This window comes from Monodon monoceros, unplaced genomic scaffold, assembly GCF_005190385.1.
Source record: "Monodon monoceros isolate NGI ecotype Baffin Bay Population unplaced genomic scaffold, NGI_Narwhal_1 Super_Scaffold_18, whole genome shotgun sequence".
NCBI classification, from domain to species: Eukaryota; Metazoa; Chordata; class Mammalia; order Artiodactyla; family Monodontidae; genus Monodon; species Monodon monoceros.
The window spans coordinates 137,591,293-137,611,868 of NW_021703774.1; the positions used below are offsets into that span (position 1 = coordinate 137,591,293).

At 42.0% G+C, this 20,576-nt stretch overlaps 1 protein-coding gene across 2 annotated transcripts in view; it reads left to right on the plus strand.

Annotated features, from left to right (window-relative positions):
• The window catches only part of ORC1 (origin recognition complex subunit 1), a 34,161-nt gene extending 15,675 nt beyond the window's left edge, over nucleotides 1-18,486 (plus strand). Inside the window, exons 7-18 of one of the 2 annotated variants that reach the window (XM_029229362.1) lie at nucleotides 302-671; nucleotides 1,574-1,678; nucleotides 2,281-2,476; nucleotides 4,723-4,820; nucleotides 5,392-5,493; nucleotides 5,916-6,087; nucleotides 6,837-6,944; nucleotides 7,213-7,362; nucleotides 8,059-8,178; nucleotides 12,854-13,023; nucleotides 13,568-13,655; nucleotides 18,095-18,486. In XM_029229362.1, the coding sequence (XP_029085195.1) occupies nucleotides 302-671; nucleotides 1,574-1,678; nucleotides 2,281-2,476; nucleotides 4,723-4,820; nucleotides 5,392-5,493; nucleotides 5,916-6,087; nucleotides 6,837-6,944; nucleotides 7,213-7,362; nucleotides 8,059-8,178; nucleotides 12,854-13,023; nucleotides 13,568-13,655; nucleotides 18,095-18,289 (1,874 nt within the window). In that variant the 3' untranslated portion in view covers nucleotides 18,290-18,486. The remainder of the gene's footprint in view (nucleotides 1-301; nucleotides 672-1,573; nucleotides 1,679-2,280; nucleotides 2,477-4,722; nucleotides 4,821-5,391; nucleotides 5,494-5,915; nucleotides 6,088-6,836; nucleotides 6,945-7,212; nucleotides 7,363-8,058; nucleotides 8,179-12,853; nucleotides 13,024-13,567; nucleotides 13,656-18,094) is intronic. The other variant, XM_029229363.1, reaches the window with a different exon arrangement.
• Nucleotides 18,487-20,576: the final 2,090 nt, after the last annotated feature.

The window sequence follows — 20,576 nt, forward strand, 5'->3', positions numbered from 1 at the left end:
AACCACTCTTCTGGTAGATTACTTCACAGAAAACCTGACTTGAACATTTATCTATAAACGCTGATTTAACTGTTGACTTATGGTTCTAGCTAGCAAAATTACTCGTAGAATTTAAGAGAGAGACTAAAAATAATAAGAGCTACCTGGCGCAGGAAAAGAAAGCATAGAATAATTCAAAATATGGATAACTCATGTCTTTGTATCACTCAGTGAATGAGTTTATCTATAAAGATATTAGGGGTGTATATAGTGCTAGTTATAAAATTCACACATTGTCTATGGTGATTTCTCTTGAACTTAGGTTTCCCTAGGACACATAACACTAGGATTTCCCAGCAGACTTCATGGGCCTTGTTGGAGTCTCCTGGAAGAATGAAACGGAAAGTGGCCTTCTCTGAGATCACCTCGCCTTCAAAGAGGTCTCAGCCTGATGGTCCTCAGAACTCGTCTGCAGCTCTGAAAACCCCAGAGAAAGCTGGAGAGATTCAGCAGTGTTGGGCCGAGGATGACAAGAAGGCTTCACCTGATGGTTGCATGATCCTGAGAACTCGAGTCCCAGCTTTGAAAACGACAGAGACTAGTGAAGAAAGAACATTTACTCCTGTCAGGGGGGGACAGAAATCCTTGGTGGTGCCTTCTGTGATTCTGAAACCAGAAAACATCAAAAAGAGGTAACTGGGGATGCTTCCCCGCCTCCCACAGAGCAAATCGAGATCCTTCACATGATGTGAAAAGTGTGGGTCACAGCTGATAAATCTGCCTGTGTCACAGAATCACCAGCTTTTCCAAAATACAGATTTCTGAGCCTTTCCCTAGATGTAGGAAATCAACCTCCAAGCGTTGGGCCCAGGAATCTGCATTTTGAGATGCTCTTTGGGTGATTCTGATATACCCAGCTGTCCTTTGGGGATCACGGCTCCAGAAGATAATTTCCCAAACCTGAACTGCTTCACAGTCCTGGATTTCATTACTTGCTGTGGCTCTTTGCCACATTTTAACAGTGATTTTCTTAGGGTTTTGGGTTTTTTTTTCTTTTAGACTGGAAGCCATTTTCAAATACATACAGTACCAGAAGATAATGCATCTAGAAAAACCTCTGCAGTTTGACATTGGGCAATGTTTATAAATAATGGGCTGCACAGGGAATGTGACAAGCCTGAAATTGCAATGTTTCCTGCTCAGAAACTGCAGCACCTGGCTTACCTAGTTTGCTTGATAAATGCTTTGTATTGAAAATATTGCTGCATTTCTGCTAACCTTGAGTGGACAGTAAATTCATTGATATGTCAGAAATTAAAAAAGGATAAGAAACTCTGCCTAGGATTAGTATGTTCTGATCTCTAGTTGGGAGAGGTGATGAGTCTGATTTAAATGATAAGCTTTTGGCAAACTTTAATCTCTGGGTTTGAGTCAAACTTCAGTTACAAACTTTTTAGCACAGTGTGATTAGCTCCTTCCAAAGTAGCTGCAGAAAGAATAGGAGCCAGTCAGGCCACCTGACTATCTTCTAGTCCCGCTGCTGATCCCTGGTGCCCCAAACTGCTTTCCATAACCTTGCTGTGGTATCTTGCAGGGAGGCCAAAGAACCAGTTCAGGATGAAGCTACCTCTACTCCCCGTCCTCGTATCCGCAGAAAGAGCTCTCTCTTGACTTTGAATCGGATTAGGCAGCAGCTTAGGTAAGACTGCTGCTTGGCAGGCATAAAAACATCCTGCCATTTGTGAAATCTATAATCCTATTTCTTAAATCCTCTTTTTATTTCTTGTTTGCTAATCCATGGAAATTCTCCTTTACCTAGTATGTCTGGAATTATGTTAATTTCACATAAACGTCATAGTTTGAAAGAGGCAAGAAACACTGCCCTGGCCTTAGGTGGCTCCCAGGGCCCCATAGTCATCACACCCAGCAAGACTGTTAGTGCGGTGCCTAAGAGCATGAACTTTGATTCTGATAGACTTGGATTTGAACCTGGGCTTTGTCATTTACTATCTGTGTAACCTTGGGAAGGTTACTTAACCTTTCTAAGCCTTGGATTCCTCATCTATAAAATGGGAATAATAATAAACAAGTCACAAAGTTTTGCAGTGTTTAATGAGATAATATAAATAAAGCCCTTAATAGAGCTTTCCGGTAGCAAGAGCCCAAGAAGAGGAGCACATCTGAAACTGCTCGGTTGCAGGAGAGACTCTGCAATACCTCGAATCCACACTGATCTGTTAGGAGCTTCTTATGTAGACTTCAGACATCAAATATCAGAAAGTAATGTGTCCTACCATTCAGGTTTTTAGGTAATAGTAAAAGTGACCAAGAAGATGAAGAGTTTCTGCCGGTAGCCGAGATTTCAGACTCTGACAGTGAGGAGGAAGAGGCTTCCACACCCCCTCTTCCAAGGAGAACACCCAGCAGTGTGTCCAGGAACCTACGCTCTTCCATGAAGTCATCCTTACAGACCCCCTCCAAGACACCAAAGAAAACCGTAAGGTTCTTTTAAGTTTATTTCTCGTAATTTAGAAATTGTGGTGACTGAGGTCACACAACTAATAACAGCTGGGTTTTGACCATAGGTCTGTTATATTCAAAGCTATGCCACTTGGAGTATTCATGGAGGAAAGGTTCTTTTTCTTTTTTTTTTAATTTAATTTTTATTTTATATTGGGGTATAGTTGATTTACAATGTTGTGTTTCAGGTGTACAGCAAAGTGGTTCAGTTATATATATATACATATATCCATTCTTTCTTAGATTCTTTTTCCATATAGGTTATTACAGAGTATTGAGTAGAGTTCCCTGTGTATTCATGGAGGAAAGGTTCTACGTGAACCCTAGGACTGAAAATGAACCCAGTAGACAGTGATAAAATTTGAGTCCAAGTTCCTTTTAAGATACGGAACCAAATGGCCAAGAGCCAGACTGCCTGAGGGAAGGACAAGAACTGTAAGAACGGACTCCTCGTCTTTGCATTTCCCTTGAAAGCTGGCAGAGGGCTTTGTGTGTAGTCAGGGCTCAGTGGGTATTGAATCCAGGGCTGCTGAGCCGTGTCATTGGTTTTGTTGTGCCACTCAATGCACTTGAGGAATAGGGAGCACTACTAGGTTTTGGTAATGAATTGTGTAACAGAAACATGGAAGAGGTAAATGGATGTTTCTCTGCTTTCTGTGGAACTTTAGCAGAGCATTGAAAGCTATTAAGAAAAGAGGGTTTTACTGTGTTCAAACATGTTTGAGAAATGTTTGGATTAAACAAAGTTAAATTGGTTTCATTATCACATGACTTCTCAAGGCCATTAACTTATTAATGTTATTGTGAGGGCATTAGTATATTAGGAAAACTTTTTCGTGGAGCATCTTGTTCTTCAGAACAATTTAGAAATGCCTAATTAGGGACCTTTCTAAAGCTGATCTCCATTTTCCCATATCAAGAAAAATGTGATTGGGCTTGGGTTGAAGTCAAAGAAAAGACCTTTAGGGAAGGAAATCCAATAGATTGGCTTTGGACGAGGCAGCCTTGTAGAATAGCTCACCTGGATGATCTGGTTTGATTGCATCTCCTGGGTCCCACCCAGAAGAAGGGATTTAAGGGCGGGGTGGGGGGCCTCTTTAGCATAATAAAAAGTCAGAAGTCCACCTTTTTTTCTTAAAAAAAAAAAACCTTCTCAGCAAGGTTTGTTATTATTTTTCTGTTTTCTCCAGAGTTAATAGATGTTAAGCTGTTAACAGGGTCTAAATGCTGTTCTGCGTTTGGGAAGAGGTGTAGAGACTATCACTTTATAGCTTGGCTACAAGCAGAGGGTGGGTAGGTGAAATGCCCCCACAAAAGGGAGTGCTTTGTGGAAACACCATGAATACTACTGGGTAGCAGGCCTGCTCTAATGAGCCAGCAGCAAGAAAAAAAAGAGAATGGTGAAATCGGTCTGTGGGCCTAAACTGAATGACCCTATGGTTTGAAGTGGAAGAATCTGGGGAGGTTTCTTCAAGTACTGTGTAGTGGATCGTGGAAGTTCTGAGCTAAAGATTGACCATATTTTCAAAGAAGGCTAGAGGAAGATCTTTTTTATTTATATTTTTTAAAGATGCTTTTTTATTTTAATCAGTGAATGCAACTTGTGGGGGCGGAATAGAGGAGGATCTTATGAATCAAACCCAGTTTATGCCTGCTACTGTACCCTATTTGGGCAGAGTATTTAGGATTTTTTAATAATTTGCCTTTCTTTGAAGATAGTATTTTACTTTGAAAAGTATTTAATCCATACTTTTATTCATTCTTTCCTCAGACTGACATTGTTTTCAAATCCTAATACTATAGTAAATTAGAAATAAGAAATTGTGTTTGGACGATGAACAAAATGTATGTGTAATGTAGGCGAGAAAGGGAGAATCTTGGTAATTTATACAGGAAGGAACTAAGAGGAATTCACTACCTCTCTTCTTTTTATCAGCTCATCATGAATCAGATTTGCTGATGCATCCTGGATGGAGTTTTGCTTTGTTTTTTCCTTCTGAAATATGTTCTGTCTCTCTCTTTTTTTATTTTGGAGTATAGGTGATTTACAGTATTGTGTTAGTTTCAGGTGTACAGCAAAGTGATTCAGTTATACATATACATATGTGCATTCTTTTTCAGATTCTTTTACCATATAGGTTATTAAAGAATATTGAGTAGAGTTCCCTTTGCTCTACAGTAGGTCCTTGTTGATTATCTAAATGTTCTCTCTTTTGAATACAGCCCGAGCCCAGAACACCACGTCACGCCACTCCCCGGATCCGCAGCCGAAACCTGGCTGCCCAGGAGCCCGCCAATGTGCTGGAGGAGGCCCGGCTGAGGTGACGCCGCTCGGGGGCCCCTGCTTTCATTCAGATGAACTGGGAGTGCTTTGTAGTCATTGGTGTACATAATAAAGGTAGAGAGTAAGATGAACGTGTGTGTCTAGAAAGAAGAAACCTCAAGCAGTGTCTGGGTGAGCTACTGTGGACAGGCTCTGGGAGGAGTCTGCAGTCCACTGCCACCACTTTCTCAGGGTTGGAAGGTGATGAGTCAGGACACTGCTTCTCAGTTGTGGTACCCTTTAGAACTGCGTGGGGACTTTTTCAAAATACATAAGCCTAGATCCTGCCAGAAATCAGCTGAATCAGAATCTCGTGTGGGATGAGGTCCACCCATGTGATTTGAGGAACCTCCCCAGGTGATATGTACTCTTAGTTAGAAGCACTGAGTTGGGTGATTTGTCTGGGTAGAGAAAGGCCAAATGAAGAAGTTTAAGAATGAACGCATTCCCTTGGATGTGAGATTAAGGTTTCAAATAGAAACTATAGATAAATCTTTTCCATTTATTATTGAGTAGATAGTAAAATGCTTCTAAAGTCCTCCTTTTCCCTCATTTACCACCAACTTTAGGCTGCATGTTTCTGCTGTACCTGCGTCTCTTCCCTGTCGGGAACAGGAATTCCAGGACATATACAACTTTGTGGAAAGCAAACTCCTTGACCATACTGGAGGGTGAGTCATGTTGAGGAAGCAGGATGCTCAGGGCAGAAGGCCCTGCTAGCGTACCACCTCAGGTGCTGTAGTTCACCTGAGCGGTCTTTCCCTGGTGTCAGAACAGGCAAGGCCATTGCTGAAGCCTATGCTTCTGAAGCAGTTTTTGTTGTCAAAGTAATTCTATAGAATTCTGTCTTACAGAGAAAATGACACTGGCCTTTTTTGGGTGGGCACTTGGCATACAGCATTGCTTATAGAATGAATGGTTCTATATAAACAGGTCCTGCTCTGATCAGCTTCCAAGGATTGTCCTTACTGCTCCCACCTCCACATTTCAGGGGCCTCTGTCCTTCCTTCAGCACACATTCTCATACTCATAACTGATGATAGCGTAAGGCAGCTGCACAGACCTAGCCCAGGGTCTTCTCTTCTTGCCCCAGGTGCATGTACATCTCCGGGGTCCCTGGGACAGGGAAGACTGCCACTGTTCACGAGGTGATACGCTGCCTGCAGCAGGCATCCCAAGCAAATGATGTTCCTCCCTTTCAATACATTGAGGTCAATGGGATGAAGCTGACAGAGCCCCACCAAGTCTATGTGCAAATCTTGCAGGTGAGCAACGCTGTTTGGGCTTTTTGTTTTGGTTTTTTTGGTTTGTCTTTTGGTCTTTGGGTTTTTTTGGCCCCACAGCTTGCAGAATCCTAGTTCCCCGACCAGGGATCAAACCCAGGCCCTCGGCAGTGAAAGCACGGAGTCTCAGCCACTGGACTGCCAGGGATTCCCCTGTTTGGGCTTTTTGGAAAATACAGTTTCTGGGTGGCACATGAAAAGGGAAAGGTTTACTTAATTTTGTGCATATTATATGTTCACAACTTGCCAAGCATTGTCCTTTGTGTAGAGGTAGCAAGGACAAAGAAGGCAGAATTCCTACCCTCAAGGACCTTGAAGTCTAGGAGCTGGATAGGAATTTCTGGAAGCTAGTACTTACCAACATGGTGAAAACCATTTGTACACAGCGGGCATTGTGGCAAACCAGAAAAGGGGTCAGAGGTAGGCCGAAGTTTGCATCTCACTTTTTCATTCATTAGCCGTTATCTTGGAACAAGCAACGTCCAGTTACAGTCATACACTAATGATTTTGGAGGGGCTTCTGGGGCCAGCCTGTGGCTCATTTGCATTTCAAACACTATTGTCTCTTGTTGCCTTCTCTTCTCCTTCCAGTGGAAGGCAGAGGGTAGGATACTGAAGTCCTCAGGGTGAATAGCTTCCTCTATATGCAGATTTAACTTTAAGCCCAGGGGAGTAAAGTCCTTACGGTTCACCACACATTCCCCCACCCACCCCGCCCCACCGCAATGCAGAAGCTGACGGGTCACAGGGCTACAGCTCACCACGCGGCAGAACTGCTGGCTAAGCGATTCCACACTCGAGGGTCCTCTCAGGAAACCACTGTGCTGCTTGTGGATGAGGTAAGGAGGTGCCCACGGAAGGACTGGAGAGGAAGTGGCGTGGCACTTGATTGCAATGTTCTGGGAGCAAATACTGGGCGGGCAGCAAGTCCTGGCTCCCTTCTTCCTTCACTTTGGCCCATTCTCTGGTGGTGAGAGGCATGTGTCCATTGATGTCCTTGCTGGTGGTGTGACCTGAGAGCACCTGAAGCTAAAGCAGTGGTAACAGGCTTCCCTCCGGGGCCCCGTCTCTGTGGTTGACCCTGCGTCTCTCTCCATCTCCTGGCAGCTCGACCTTCTGTGGACTCAGAAACAAGACGTAATGTACAATCTCTTTGACTGGCCCACTCACAAGGAGGCCCGGCTTGTGGTCCTGACCATTGCCAACACCATGGATCTGCCAGAGCGCATCATGATGAACCGGGTGTCCAGCCGACTGGTAGGGCCATTCTCAAGCTGTTCTTACAGACCCATAAGCTGGGCCAAGGATTTCTCCAAAAATGAAAACATAGGAATCTAAAATAAATAGGAAAAGTAAGAAATGTGATTTCTGAAATTCTTATAATTACTAAGTTGGAATTAAATATGTCACCATTGCATGGCTTTCTGCAAACCTATCTTCTTGGTGTTCTGCTACCTCTGCACTCTTAAACTGCACAGAACCCTAAAGGTTTAATTTTTTAAAAAACTACTTAAGTGCTTACCCTTTTCAGGCAGTGTTAGATGCACGGAGTATGGCTGTGAATGGGGCAGACACAGTCTCTGCCCTTGTGGACCTTGTGGTTCAGCAGGAGTGACACCGGGAGCCAAGCCGGTGCATGTTGTAGAGGTGAAGATCGTCCCACCCACTCTAACGAGAGCACCTCTGCTCAGATCTACTTGTAAATGATTCCAGTAGAATAGAAGATTCTTTTAAGCTAAATGAAAAAACAGTCGAGAGCTACTGCCCTACAGGATCCCACAGGCCATTGTCAGTAACAAAAGGAGCTGGAAGCAGTGGTAGTCCTGCGATGAAATGTGTAAATTGTTACATGGGACTTGGAAATCAGGTTTGGGGACTTGCAGGTGGCTTTCCACCAGGACTATTGGAGTGGGAAATCCATGAACTTGTTCCCCTGTCATCTTGACTCCCCAGGGTCTAACCAGGATGTCCTTCCAGCCCTATACTCACAGCCAACTGCAACAGATCCTGGTGTCCCGACTCAAACATTTAAAGGCCTTTGAGGATGATGCCATCCAGTTGGTAGCCAGGAAGGTAAGTCGCCTTTGGGGAGCTCCTAGTCACACCGACAGTTTTTGCTGAGTACCTGCCCATGTGAGGCCCTATGCTGGGTGCTCTGGAGATGAAGAAAAAAATTAGGAAGTCCTGTAAAAACAAATACCAAAACATAGAAACAAAATTCTGAAAAATTCCTTAACCTTCTTATTGTATAACTAATTAGAAGGCTCTGAGTATGGTGGGCTTATATACAAGTGAAGATTAATTGATTCAGGGAGCTTTGTATAATCAAAAGGGCAACGTAGTGAGTGAGGTAGACAAACCTGGTTTGAATTCTTGCTCTAATACTTTAATAAGCATGTGGAAGGTTACAGAAAAGTTACTTAAAAACTTCCTGGGCTTCAGTTTTCTTCTCTGAAAAATGGGAATAATAATAGTTACCTCATAGGGTCATTGTGAGAATTAAATGAGACCATGTCTGTAATGTACCTAGCAGGGTGCATGTTCCATGGTGGATATGAAGTGTGGGATGCCTACCCACTTGAGGCTTACTGGGAGAATGCCAATTGAGATTCCACTAAGACTTCTCCGAGGCTGCTGAGGAACAACTCAGGTTAAATGTCCACCTTGAGCTGAATGAAAGACACCACATATCCACAGTATTTCAGCACTTAAAAAGAGTTATAAACTTATTTCTAGTTTCTTACTGGAAACGATGTGAACTCTGAATGCCTATAGCAGCAACACACGTCTGTAACACCTGTTCAAAGCTGGATACTATATTAAGTATTAGGGTCAGAGGTGAGCGAGATATGGTGTTTATCTCCAAGCTTTGCTTTCTAGGAGAGAGATCCTCAAAGTTACTATCTAACCCTTCTGTTGGTAGAGTTTTCCACCTCTGCAATCATGCAATTTCTAAAAGTTCTTTTTTTTCCTCTGAATGGTCCTTTTATATACCATCCTACTTATTTGAGGTTGTTTTCTCCCTTTTCCTCTAAGATGCTTTGTCTGTTGGTTTTGGTCTCTATCCTGCTTCGTTAGACTTTCCTCAGCTGCCATTGTGGTCCGCTGAGGTCTAAGGGTGGAGATTACAGAGCTGATTGGGAGCTCTGAGTATATAAGTGGGGCTTGTTCATTGAGAGCTTCGCTGAGGGGTAATCTAATTGGGCCAATTTCAATATCTTTAGTTTATTCCCATATTTTCTGGGATAGTCAGATTTCAAAGAGTAGGCTTCCCCTGTCCTGCCTGCAGGGCAGTGTTCTAGGATCAGGGGAGGTGGGCTGGAGTCAGGGAGGGTGGAGGTCTTCAAATTCAGCATGCAAATAGTAACCATCTATATTTAGTAAGGGACATCCCCTCCTCTGCAACAATACCTAGTGTTACTGGTCCAGAGACTTTTGTTTATCCTTGCTTGAGAGTAAATTTCTGGTCTCCTGCCATGGTACATAAGAGGGATAATCTCCGAGGCAAAGAGTTTTATGGAAACAGTACAAATTACCAAGGCACAAAATTTTCTCACAGAGCCCTAAACCCTCCCTCAGTGGCCCTAATGTTCACCAACAGCATGAAATGGGGGAGAGGTCTAGGGCAAGGGTCAGCAAACTTTCTGTGAAGGGCCAGTAGTAAATGTTTTAGGCTTTTTGGGCCATAATGGTCTGTCACCACTATTCAACTCTGCCTTTGCGTTGTGAAAGCAGCCATGTATTAAATAATATGTAAACAAATGCACATAGCTGTGTTACAATAAAACTTTATTTACAAAAACATGTGGTAGGCCATAGTTTGCCGACTCCTGATCTAGGGCATCCGTTTCTTAACTGTCAACCAGTCCTCTTTATTTTAGCCAAACTTCCCCCTTTACCTCCAGTTCCAGTATCACTAACTCCTGAGCATTTTGAAGATTTTTAGTGTAACTTAGGTTTGTTCTTGGATTCCTCACTGCAGGCTTAGGAATGGGCTTTCTCAGTCTGCTAGGTTAACCAGTACCCTGCCACTTCTTTCCAACTTTCAGAATTATATTGTTTACTGCTCTCCAGTTGCTTCCTTTTCTTATTTAAGGTTCTTGGTCTTTAAATAAGGTTTCAGAAGACTTCAAACTTGGCTGCTGTTTTTACCCAAAACTCTTGCCTGTAATTTCAAACCTCTCTTTTATTTCTTAACATAGAAACACACCTATATTGTTTATCTTATGATATCTGAAGTCTTTGTAGGTTTACTTCTGTTGATTGCTGATTCACATGCCTGTATGGCCTTGTTTCCTTGTATTTTGTGTCTTGATTTTTTTTTTTTTTTTTTTAACTGTATGCTCATGTTTCTTAAGAGCCTTATCTGAGAGTTGATTGAGGCCTGGGCTGAAGTTGAATTCATTTAGTTTGTTTGTGCTTCTGTCAGTTACTGAGGGGCACTACCAACTGGGACCATTTTTAAACAAAATTCTCTACTTGAGGTTTTTAGGAGAACATAAATTTGGGGTACAAATCCATGTGAGGGCTTGTGGTTGCAAAGACTCGGTGAGTTTTTGTCACCCTACACCCACCTAACGCCAAGGTCACAACAGGCCATTTTTCTTGCCATCCCTTCTGCATGATAAGTCTTTCACTCACCCTCATACTGGGGCTGTAATGGAGGTCGGGCCCCAAGCTTATGCAAGGTCTTTTCTTAGATTCCATGTTGGGTGGCCCCAGCTTTTTCTTTTGTCTCCCTCACCCCAGAAGCAGTCAAAAAGAGTGCTTACGGTCACCAACGTTCACAGGTACCCTCAGAGTGGGAAGTGCTTTGGGTGTTTTCTAGTCTCCCAGGGTCACCTGTCCACTTTGATTCTAGGCCTCTGAGCAGCCTTTGAGTCCCTGCTATTAACCACTGTATGGTGCTGCTTCACACAGAGGAAAGGAGGAGTGATAGGGCGGAAACATCCCCAGGACATCCTCACCAGCTGAATATGGGAGATTAGAAGGAGGGAATAATATACGCTGGTGCTCATGTTTCCGTCTTGGGTTACTGGAAAAGTGATTTTTGTTTTGAATGTCTTATATTTGAATTCTGAAAACAGAAATAGACACAAAACATTTAAAAACTCCTATAATCCTGTCTGTCATACTGAGTGAAGTAAGTCAGAAAGAGAAAAACAAATATTGTATATTAACGCATATATGTGGAACCTAGAAAAATGGTACAGATGAACCTGTCTGCAGGGCAGGAATAGAGATGCAGATGTACACAGCAGACATGTGGACACAGGGGAGGGGTGGGGTGGGGAGGATGGGATGAATTGGGAGACTGGGATTGACATAAATACACTACCATGTGTAAAACAGATAGCTAGTGGGAACCTGCTATATAGCGCAGGAAGCTCAGCTTGGTGCTCTGTGATGACCTAGATGGGTGGGATGGGGGGGGGAGGGAGGGAATATATGTATACATGTATTCACTTCGTTGTACAGCAGAAACTAACACAACATTGTAAAGCAACTATACCCCAATTGAAAAAAGAGCCAAAAAATAAGAAAATAAAATCTCCTATGATCCCACTTCCCAGAAATGACTCCTTTTAATGTCTTAGTTTTTGGTGTGTGTATGCCTGCGCATGCATGTATGTGTATGCCTATACGATTTGCTTTTTTAAACTTAATGTTTTATAGTTGGAAGAAAATAGTTACTTTGGGACGCTATCAGGCAGGATGTCATCGCCTGCGATGGTTGTCAGGTGAATGATGGGGTTGCTGGCAAGCACTGGGAATATACAGACAGAAATCCTTGCAGGCAATGGTGACTCCAGGAGTTCCCACAGTTAAATTTGAAATGCAAGAGCCCTCCTATGTCATCTTGGGAGAGAGTATAGGATTCCCCGTAAAGGGAGCCCAGGAGCCCCTCAGCCTCTGTGCACATGGAAAGGAAGGCAGGCACAAAAGCAGAGCCATTGGCATGGGGGGTTGGTCTAATTCATCTAACCACAGATTCCTCTGGGTCCTCCAGCTTCATGGCTTCCTTCCCTCTTGATTCTGGTTCATTTAGCCATTGACCAGGTAGTTTCCAAAATTCATTACATGCTGTGAGGGAGGCTCCGGCTGTGGCTTTTTTTTTTTTTTTTTTTTGCGGTACGCGGGCCTCTCACTGTTGTGGCCTCTCCCGTTGCGGAGCACAGCCTCCGGACGCGCAGGCTCAGCGGCCATGGCTCACGGGCCCAGCCGCTCCGCAGCATGTGGGATCTTCCCGGACCGGGGCACGAACCCGTGTCTCCTGCATCGGCAGGCGGACTCTCAACCACTGCGCCACCAGGGAAGCCCCAGATTGTGGCTTTATCTCCAAAATAGGCTCTACCTCAGCCTCTTGGCTTTTTCTCTTCATGCAAGGAACAAGACCCTTGTGTCTCCAGATGGTTCAGTAATGATCTTGGGCCAAAGGTCTCTTCTTTTATATTTCTTCATTTTTCTAATATTAAATAAAGTTGAGAATTTCTGTCTCTTCCATTCTGGAATTATCTGTAAGGCCAAGACAAAGGTGTGGTGTGGACTTGGGGAAAAGTCCCAGACAGTATAATAATTTATATCTGAGCTCCCACCAGGTTCCCAGCCAGGGCCAAGTACTTAATTTCATGCTTAAGTCCATTCCCAGCCCTGCCCTTCCTTTTTATCTGAACACAGAATCAGTTGGTTTTTCTTCTGGGTTGAGACGGCAAGGGGATCTCGAGGAATAAAATGTTCCCTCTTGTAGGTAGCAGCCCTCTCTGGAGATGCACGACGCTGCCTGGACATTTGTAGGCGTGCCACAGAGATTTGTGAGTTCTCCTGCCAGAAGCCCGACTCCCCTGGCCTGGTCACTACAGCCCACTTACTGGAAGCAGTAGAGGAGATGTTTTCATCGTCATACATCACTGCCATCAAGTAAGACACTTCTGCTTCCTGACCCTGAACCTCCCTTGGAAGACCACTGGAGAGGGCCATGGAAGCATGCTTCCCTTTCAAAGCTTTTACTCATACAACCTGCATTTACTGACAGTGCTGTCCCTTTTCTTAAGGGGCATAGTCTAGTCAGAGACAGAAATGTAATCCGAGTATAATAGGAGAATAATTACCATGTATTGAGTTACACTATAGGTGTTTATGAAGTAAAGTGTTGTGGAAATAAGAAGAAGGAAGTAGCTACTTCTCTCACATTGAATGATATACTCAACCATGAAACGGGGGTGCTGGTACATGTCCAGATATAGTTGCTGTGTTCCCTTACTTCCAAAGTGTTATTTTTCATATCATTTTGAGACTTTGAGGGAAAGGGAAATCCTTGCCAAATCATATAGGAATATAGGAGGAAATAGTCCCAAGTTTTTTCCTCTCTCTTCTCTAAAGACACAGAGAAGTTTTATTTGGCTTTCCTTGAGTTGGTGGTACAGCCACTTAGGAGAATTCACATCTCCTCATTTTCTCTAAGGAATTCCTCCGTTCTGGAACAGAGCTTCCTGAGAGCCATCCTTGCAGAGTTCCGTCGATCAGGACTGGAGGAAGCAACATTTCAACAGGTGATTGATCTACTTTTAAAAAAATCCTATTTTGGTCTGGTGCCTTTAAAATATAATATGTGGGAATTTTAACCACTGTGTAATAGTCCGTCTCCATTTTGTGCCAACCTGATTATGCTAAAGAATATCAAACCAGTGCCTATTTTTATGTGATATTTAATTGAGTTACATGAGAAGAGACCTTTAGCAAATGGTTTCTGCATATTAGATTGAGGCTTTACTATGTGCCAGATACTTTTCTGGGAGTGGGAGATTCAAAGATGAGCAAGACAAAAGTTGCTGCCCTGATACAGCTTATGGTGTAGTGTGGGGCAAAGCTTTCAGAACAAGCCTTGTTTAAAAACAAATCACAACCATCACCCTGATACCAAATCCAGACAAAGATGTAACAAAGAAAGAAAACTACAGGCCAATATCACTGATGAACATAGATGCAAAATTCCTCAACAAAATACTAGCAAACAGAATCCAAGAGCACATTAAAAGCATCATATACCCTGATCAAGTGGGGTTTATCCCAGGAATGCAAGGATTCTTCAATATATGCAAATCAATCAATGTAATAAACCATTTTGGCAAATTGAAGGAGAAAAACCCTATGATAATCTCAATAGATGCAGAAAAAGCTTTCGACAAAATTCAACACCCATTTATGGTAGAAACCCTCCAGAAAGTAGGCCAGAGGGAACTTAACCTGAACATAATAAAGCCCATATATGACAAACCCACAGCCAACATCGTTCTTAATGGTGAAAAACTGAAACAATTTCCACCAAGATCAGGAAAAAGACAAGGTTGCCCACTCTCACCACTGTTATTCAACATAGTTTTGGAAGTTTTAGCCACAGCAATCAGAGAAGAAAAAGAAATAAAAGGAATCTAAATCAGAAGAGAAGTAAAGCTGTCACTGTTTGCAGGTGACATCATACTATACATAGAGAATCCTAAAGATGCTACCAGAAAACTGCTAGAGCTAATCAATGAATTTGGTAAAGTAGCAGGATACAAAATTAATGCACAGAAATATCTTGCATTCCTATACACTAATGATGAAAACTCTGAAAGAGAAATTAAGGAAACACTCCCATTTACCATTGCAACAAAAAGAATAAAATACCTAGGAATAAACCTACCTTAGGAGACAAAATAACTGTATGCAGAAAACTATAAGACACTGATGAAAGAAATTAAAGATGATACAAACAGATGGAGAGATATACCATGTTCTTGGATTGGAAGAATCAACATTGTGAAAATGACTCTACTACCCAAAGCAATCTACAGATTCAATGCAATCCCTATCAAACTACCAATGGCATTTTTCACAGAACTAGGACAAAAAATTTCACAATCTGTATGGAAATACAAAAGACCCCGAATAGCCAAAGCAATCTTGAAAAATAAAAACGGAGCTGGAGGAATCAGGCTCCCAGACTTCAGACTATACTACAAAGCTACAGTAATCAAGACAGTATGGTACTGGCATAAAACAGAAATATAGATCAGTGGAAAGGATTGAAAGCCCAGAGATAAACCCACACACATATGGTCACCTTATTTGTGATAAAGGAGGCAAGAATATACGATGGAGAAAAGACAGCCTCTTTAATAAGTGGTACTGCCAAAACTGGACAGCTACGTGTAAAAGAATGAAATTAGAACACTCCCTAACACCATATACAAAAATAAACTCAAAATGGATTAAAGACCTAAATGTAAGGCCAGACACTATAAAACTCTTAGAGGAAAACATAGGCAGAACACTCTATGACATAAATCACAGCAAGATCCTTTTTGACCCACCTCCTAGAGAAATGGAAATAAAAACAAAAATAAACAAATGGGACCTAATGCAATTTCAAAGCTTTTGCACAGCAAAGGAAACCATAAACAAGACGAAAAGACAACCCTCAGAATGGGAGAAAATATTTGCAAATGAAGCACCTGACAAAGGATTAATCTCCAAAATTTACAAGCAGCTCATGCAGCTCAATATCACAAAAACAAACAACCCAATCCAAAAATGAGCAGAAGACCTAAATAGACATTTCTCCAAAGAAGATATACAGATTGCCAACAAACACATGAAAGAATGCTCAACATCATTAATCATTAGAGAATTGCAAATCAAAACTACAATGAGGGGGCCTCCCTGGTGGCGCAGTGGTTGAGAGTCTGCCTGCCGATGCAGGGTACACGGGTTCGTGCCCCAGTCCAGGAGGATCCCACATGCCGCGGAGCGGCTGGGCCCGTGAGCCATGGCCACTGAGCCTGCGCGTCCGGAGCCTGTGCTCTGCGGCGGGAGAGGCCACAGCAGTGAGCGGCCCACGTACCGCAAAAAAAAAAAAACCAAAAAACAAAAAACTACAATGAGGTATCACCTCACACCAGTCAGAATGGCCATCATCAAAAAATCTATAAACAATAAATGCTGGAGAGGGTGTGGAGAAAAGGGAACACTCTTGCACTGCTGGTGGGAATGTGAATTGGTACAGCCACTATGGAGAACAGTATGGAGGTTCCTGAAAAAGCTAAAAATAGGGGGCTTCCCTGGTGGCGCAGTGGTTGAGAGTCCGCCTGCCGATGCAGGGGATGCGGGTTCGTGCCCCGGCCCGGGAGGATCCCACATGCCGCAGAGTGGCTGGGCCCGTGAGCCATGGCCGCTGAGCCTGCGTGTCCGGAGCCTGTGCTCCGCAACAGGAGAGGCCACAACAGTGAGAGGCCCGTGTACTGCAAAAAACAAAAACAAATAGAACTACCATACGAGCCAGCAATCCCACTACTGGGCATATACCCTGAGAAAACCATAATTCAAAAACAGTCATGTTCCACAATGTTCATTGCAGCTGCATTTACAATATTCAGGACATGGAAGCAACCTAAGTGTCCATTGACAGATGAATGGATAAAGAAGATGTGGCACATATATACAATGCAATATTACTCAGACATATAAAGAAACGAAATTGAGTTATTTATAGTGAGGTGGATGGACCTAGAGTCTGTCATACAGAGTGAAGTAAGTCAGAAAGACAAAAACAAATACCGTATGCTAACACATATATATGGAATCTAAAAAAAAAAAAACAGACAGGAATAAATACGCAGAAGTAGAGAATGGACCTGAGGACACGGGGAGGGGAAGGGTAAGCTGGGACGAAGTGAGAGAGTAGCATTGACATATATACGCTACCAAATGTAAAACAGATAGCTAGTGGGAAGCAGCTGCGTAGCACAGGGAGAGCAGCTTGGTGCTTTGTGACCACCTAGAGGGGTGGGATAGGGAGGGTGGGAGGGGGACGCAAGAAGGAGGAGATATGGGGGTATATGTATATGTATAGCTGATTCACTTTGTTATAAAGCAGAAACTAACACACCATTGTAAAGCAGTTATACTCCAATGAAGATGTTAAAAAAAAAATCACAAAGATCAATCCAAACACTCTGAGAATAATTTCAACTATATCAAGTAAAAGGAATCATTAGGGCTTGGGCCTTAGTGGTTTATTAAAGGTGTTTAAGTATATACCTGGGAGTTTGTATATCTGTGTGTATGAGTATGTTTTAGACAAATAGAGATGTCAGGAAAACATTTTCCTTCCAGCTGTTTATTTCCTTTAAGCTTTTCTTCTTCAAATTCTTTTTGTTGTTGTTGTTGGTACGCGGGCCTCTCACTGTTGTGGCCTCTCCCGTTGCGGAGCACAGGCTCTGGACCCACAGGCTCAGCGGCCATGGCTCATGGGCCCAGCCGCTCCGCGGCATGTGAGATCTTCCCGGACCGGCTCACAAACCCGTGTCCCCTGCATCGGCAGGTGGACTCTCAACCACTGCGCCACCAGGGAAGCCCCTAAATTCTTTTTTAAACATTTAGTCGCTAGTCATGTTTTGCCCGTTTTTGTTTTTGTAAAGCCTGAGACAGCTCTTCTGGAGAGAGTGACCTGTATTCTCTCTAGGCCTTTGAGCTTTTCCAAGGGACATGCCTTGGCACCTGCTCACTGTTTCTGCCAAAGAAAATGCCCTTATAGCAAAATTTGACTTGAATTATGACAGTCTCAGTAGGAACACTCAGCCCCTGGAGATGAGGACTGTTTGTATAACTGTGACAGTTGCTAAGCATATTATATCTATTAACTCATGACGGATATTGTAGTATATTTAATAGATAAAACTGAAGCTCAAAAAGTGAAATAACTGGCCCGGGTTGCTTATTTAGGTAATTGGCAGAACCAGGGTTCAGACCTGCTGTTGTCTGATTCCGAGGCCAGTACTACATTCTGCCCCTGTGTTTGTGCCCCAGTGGGGCACCCCTTGATGCCTTCTGGGGTACTGAGTATCCTGGAAAAGAAGTGTCTCATTGTCCCAAAAGAAGAAATAATGATTGGATACAGACCCAGGACTACCTTCTGGCAGCTGACCTCAGGTTTGTTTTTTGTTTCTAGGTATACACTCAACACGTGGCACTGTGCAGGATGGAGGGTCTCCCGTACCCCACCATGTCAGAGACCATGGCGGTGTGCTCTCACCTAGGCTCCTGCCGCCTCCTCCTTGTGGAGCCCAGCAGGAATGACCTGCTCCTTCGTGTGCGGCTCAACGTCAGCCAGGATGATGTTTTATATGCACTGAAAGAAGAGTGAAGGGCTTCACAAGGAAGAACTGTGATCTGCTGTTTTTAAAGAGCCCTGTTTCCATTTCCTAAGCACATGGAATCATTGTAGCAAAGTATACTGAACAGCAATGGCTGTCATGTATTTTGCAATTTTCCGTTAAATCATTTGCTTTTTCTGGAGTGTTTGGGAAGTTTTATAGTCATTACAAACATCAAATTATAAAATGAAACCATCCTTCCTACACTAGGCCCTCTCTCTGGGTTTTATTTCTGTTAGTAGCCCTGACATTTTAATGGTAACATACCATGTATATAAATAGAAGCACACAATTACGGTATCTATATAAAATAGTTCCAGGAGAGTAAGTAAGAAATTACTTATATTGGTTGCCTCTGGGAAAGAACTGGATGGCTACCTTCAGGGTTAGAGGAAGACATTCACTGTATGTCATTATGTATCTCTTAACTTTTGAACAATGTGAGTGTAATATACTTAGCACATAAAAAGGAACTGCTGGAAATAATATCAGTAATAAATAATCCCTAGTAACAAATAGCTAGAAAATGGAATTTTTAAAAAGATACCATTTATCATAAAAACAAATCTTTAAATAAAAAATACTTAGATGGCACAGAATATATAAGGTACCTAGGAATAAATCTAATAAATGTAATTAATCTCTAAATAGAAATCAATTCCAATTAAAATCTTGGTAGGGTTTTTTTGTATAACTTTGCAAGTTAATTCTGATAAACCAACAATAGAACAAACTGACATCTAAAACCTCATGTCAGCTACTGAGAAAATACATCATCCATGTCATAGTCCTGCCAGAAAGGTTTGACCTCAATCTACTGATGTGAAAAATTATCAGGTAAATCAAAATTGAGGGAAAAATATTCACAAAGCAATGATTCCTCTTCAAAAATATTCATATCACAAAAGAAGAAAAAAATGGAGAAACTATTCTAAACTAAAGGAGACTAGAGAAATGAGAGCTAAATAGCTAAGTAGACTGTAAGAACCTTGATTGGGTCATGGATTTAAGAGATACAAACAGTTATAAGCATTATTATGGACTATATTCATATTAGGTAATAGGATTATGTAAATGTTAAATTTTGTGGGTGTGATAAATTATTGTGGTTGTGTAGGAGAATGTCCTTGTTCTTAAGAGAATCATGATAAGACATTTATGAGTGAAATATAACATCTGCAACAAATTAAATAGCTCAAAAAATACATAGATACATATATTTATAACTGCTCGTAATGGACTAAGGATCAGTATCAGAATATTTTAAAGCATTATACAATAAGAAAAAGGAAAATGGGTAAATAAGGCATCCACAGAATAAGAAATATAACCAACAAAATGGAAACATAGTATAAGAAGCCTGCAAGTCAAAACACTTTCACATCTATTAAAAAAAAATCTTTCCATGGTGATATGGAACAATTGGAAACCAAATGCCCCATTGATGTAAGTGTAAACTAGAACAACTGCATTGGAGATAATTTGGAAATATTTAGTCTATAAAATCCTATGAGCCCCCAATTTCACTCCTAGGAATATACCCTAGAGAAACACATGTAAACACCAGGAATTATATACAAGAATATTCATAGCACTGTAATGGCAAGACATTGGAAAAGTGAATTATTTTCATACTGTGAGATAACATACAGAAATGAAAAATAAGTAATAAGTATCAATGGATGAAGCTAAAAAGGTCGAGTAAAAAAAGGAGTTGAAGAATATTTGCAGTGATAACAATGATATAATGTCAAAGCTTGCAAAAAAAAATACTATGGTTTGCTTAAGGATGTACACATACATAGTAGAAATGCTCAGGAATAATAAACACCAAATTCAGGAGACTGAATATCTCTTTGGGAAAGGGTTGTAACATGAGAGGTGGCGAGGTGGCTTCAAGAGTATTGTACTGGTTTTTCTTAAACTTGCGGTAAGTGCCCATGTATTTGTTAATTCACACAATAAATAGTAACTATTTATTTAGTGCCTACTGTGTACCATGCACTGCTCTAGACACTGAAGTTGAAGAACAAGCAAAAGCTCCTGCCTTTATGGAGTTTGCATTCTAGCAAATGTGAAATATTGTACATTTTTATATGTCTTAAATGTTTCATTATAAAACATTTTGAAGTTTAATGAGAAGAAATATGGGAGTGAAACTTCCATTTTATTTCTTTTCAACATTCTTTTTTTTTTTTTGGCTGCTCTACCTTATGGCTTGCAGCCTCTTAGTTTCCAGACCAAGAATTGCAGTCGGGGCCTCAGCAGTGAGAGCAG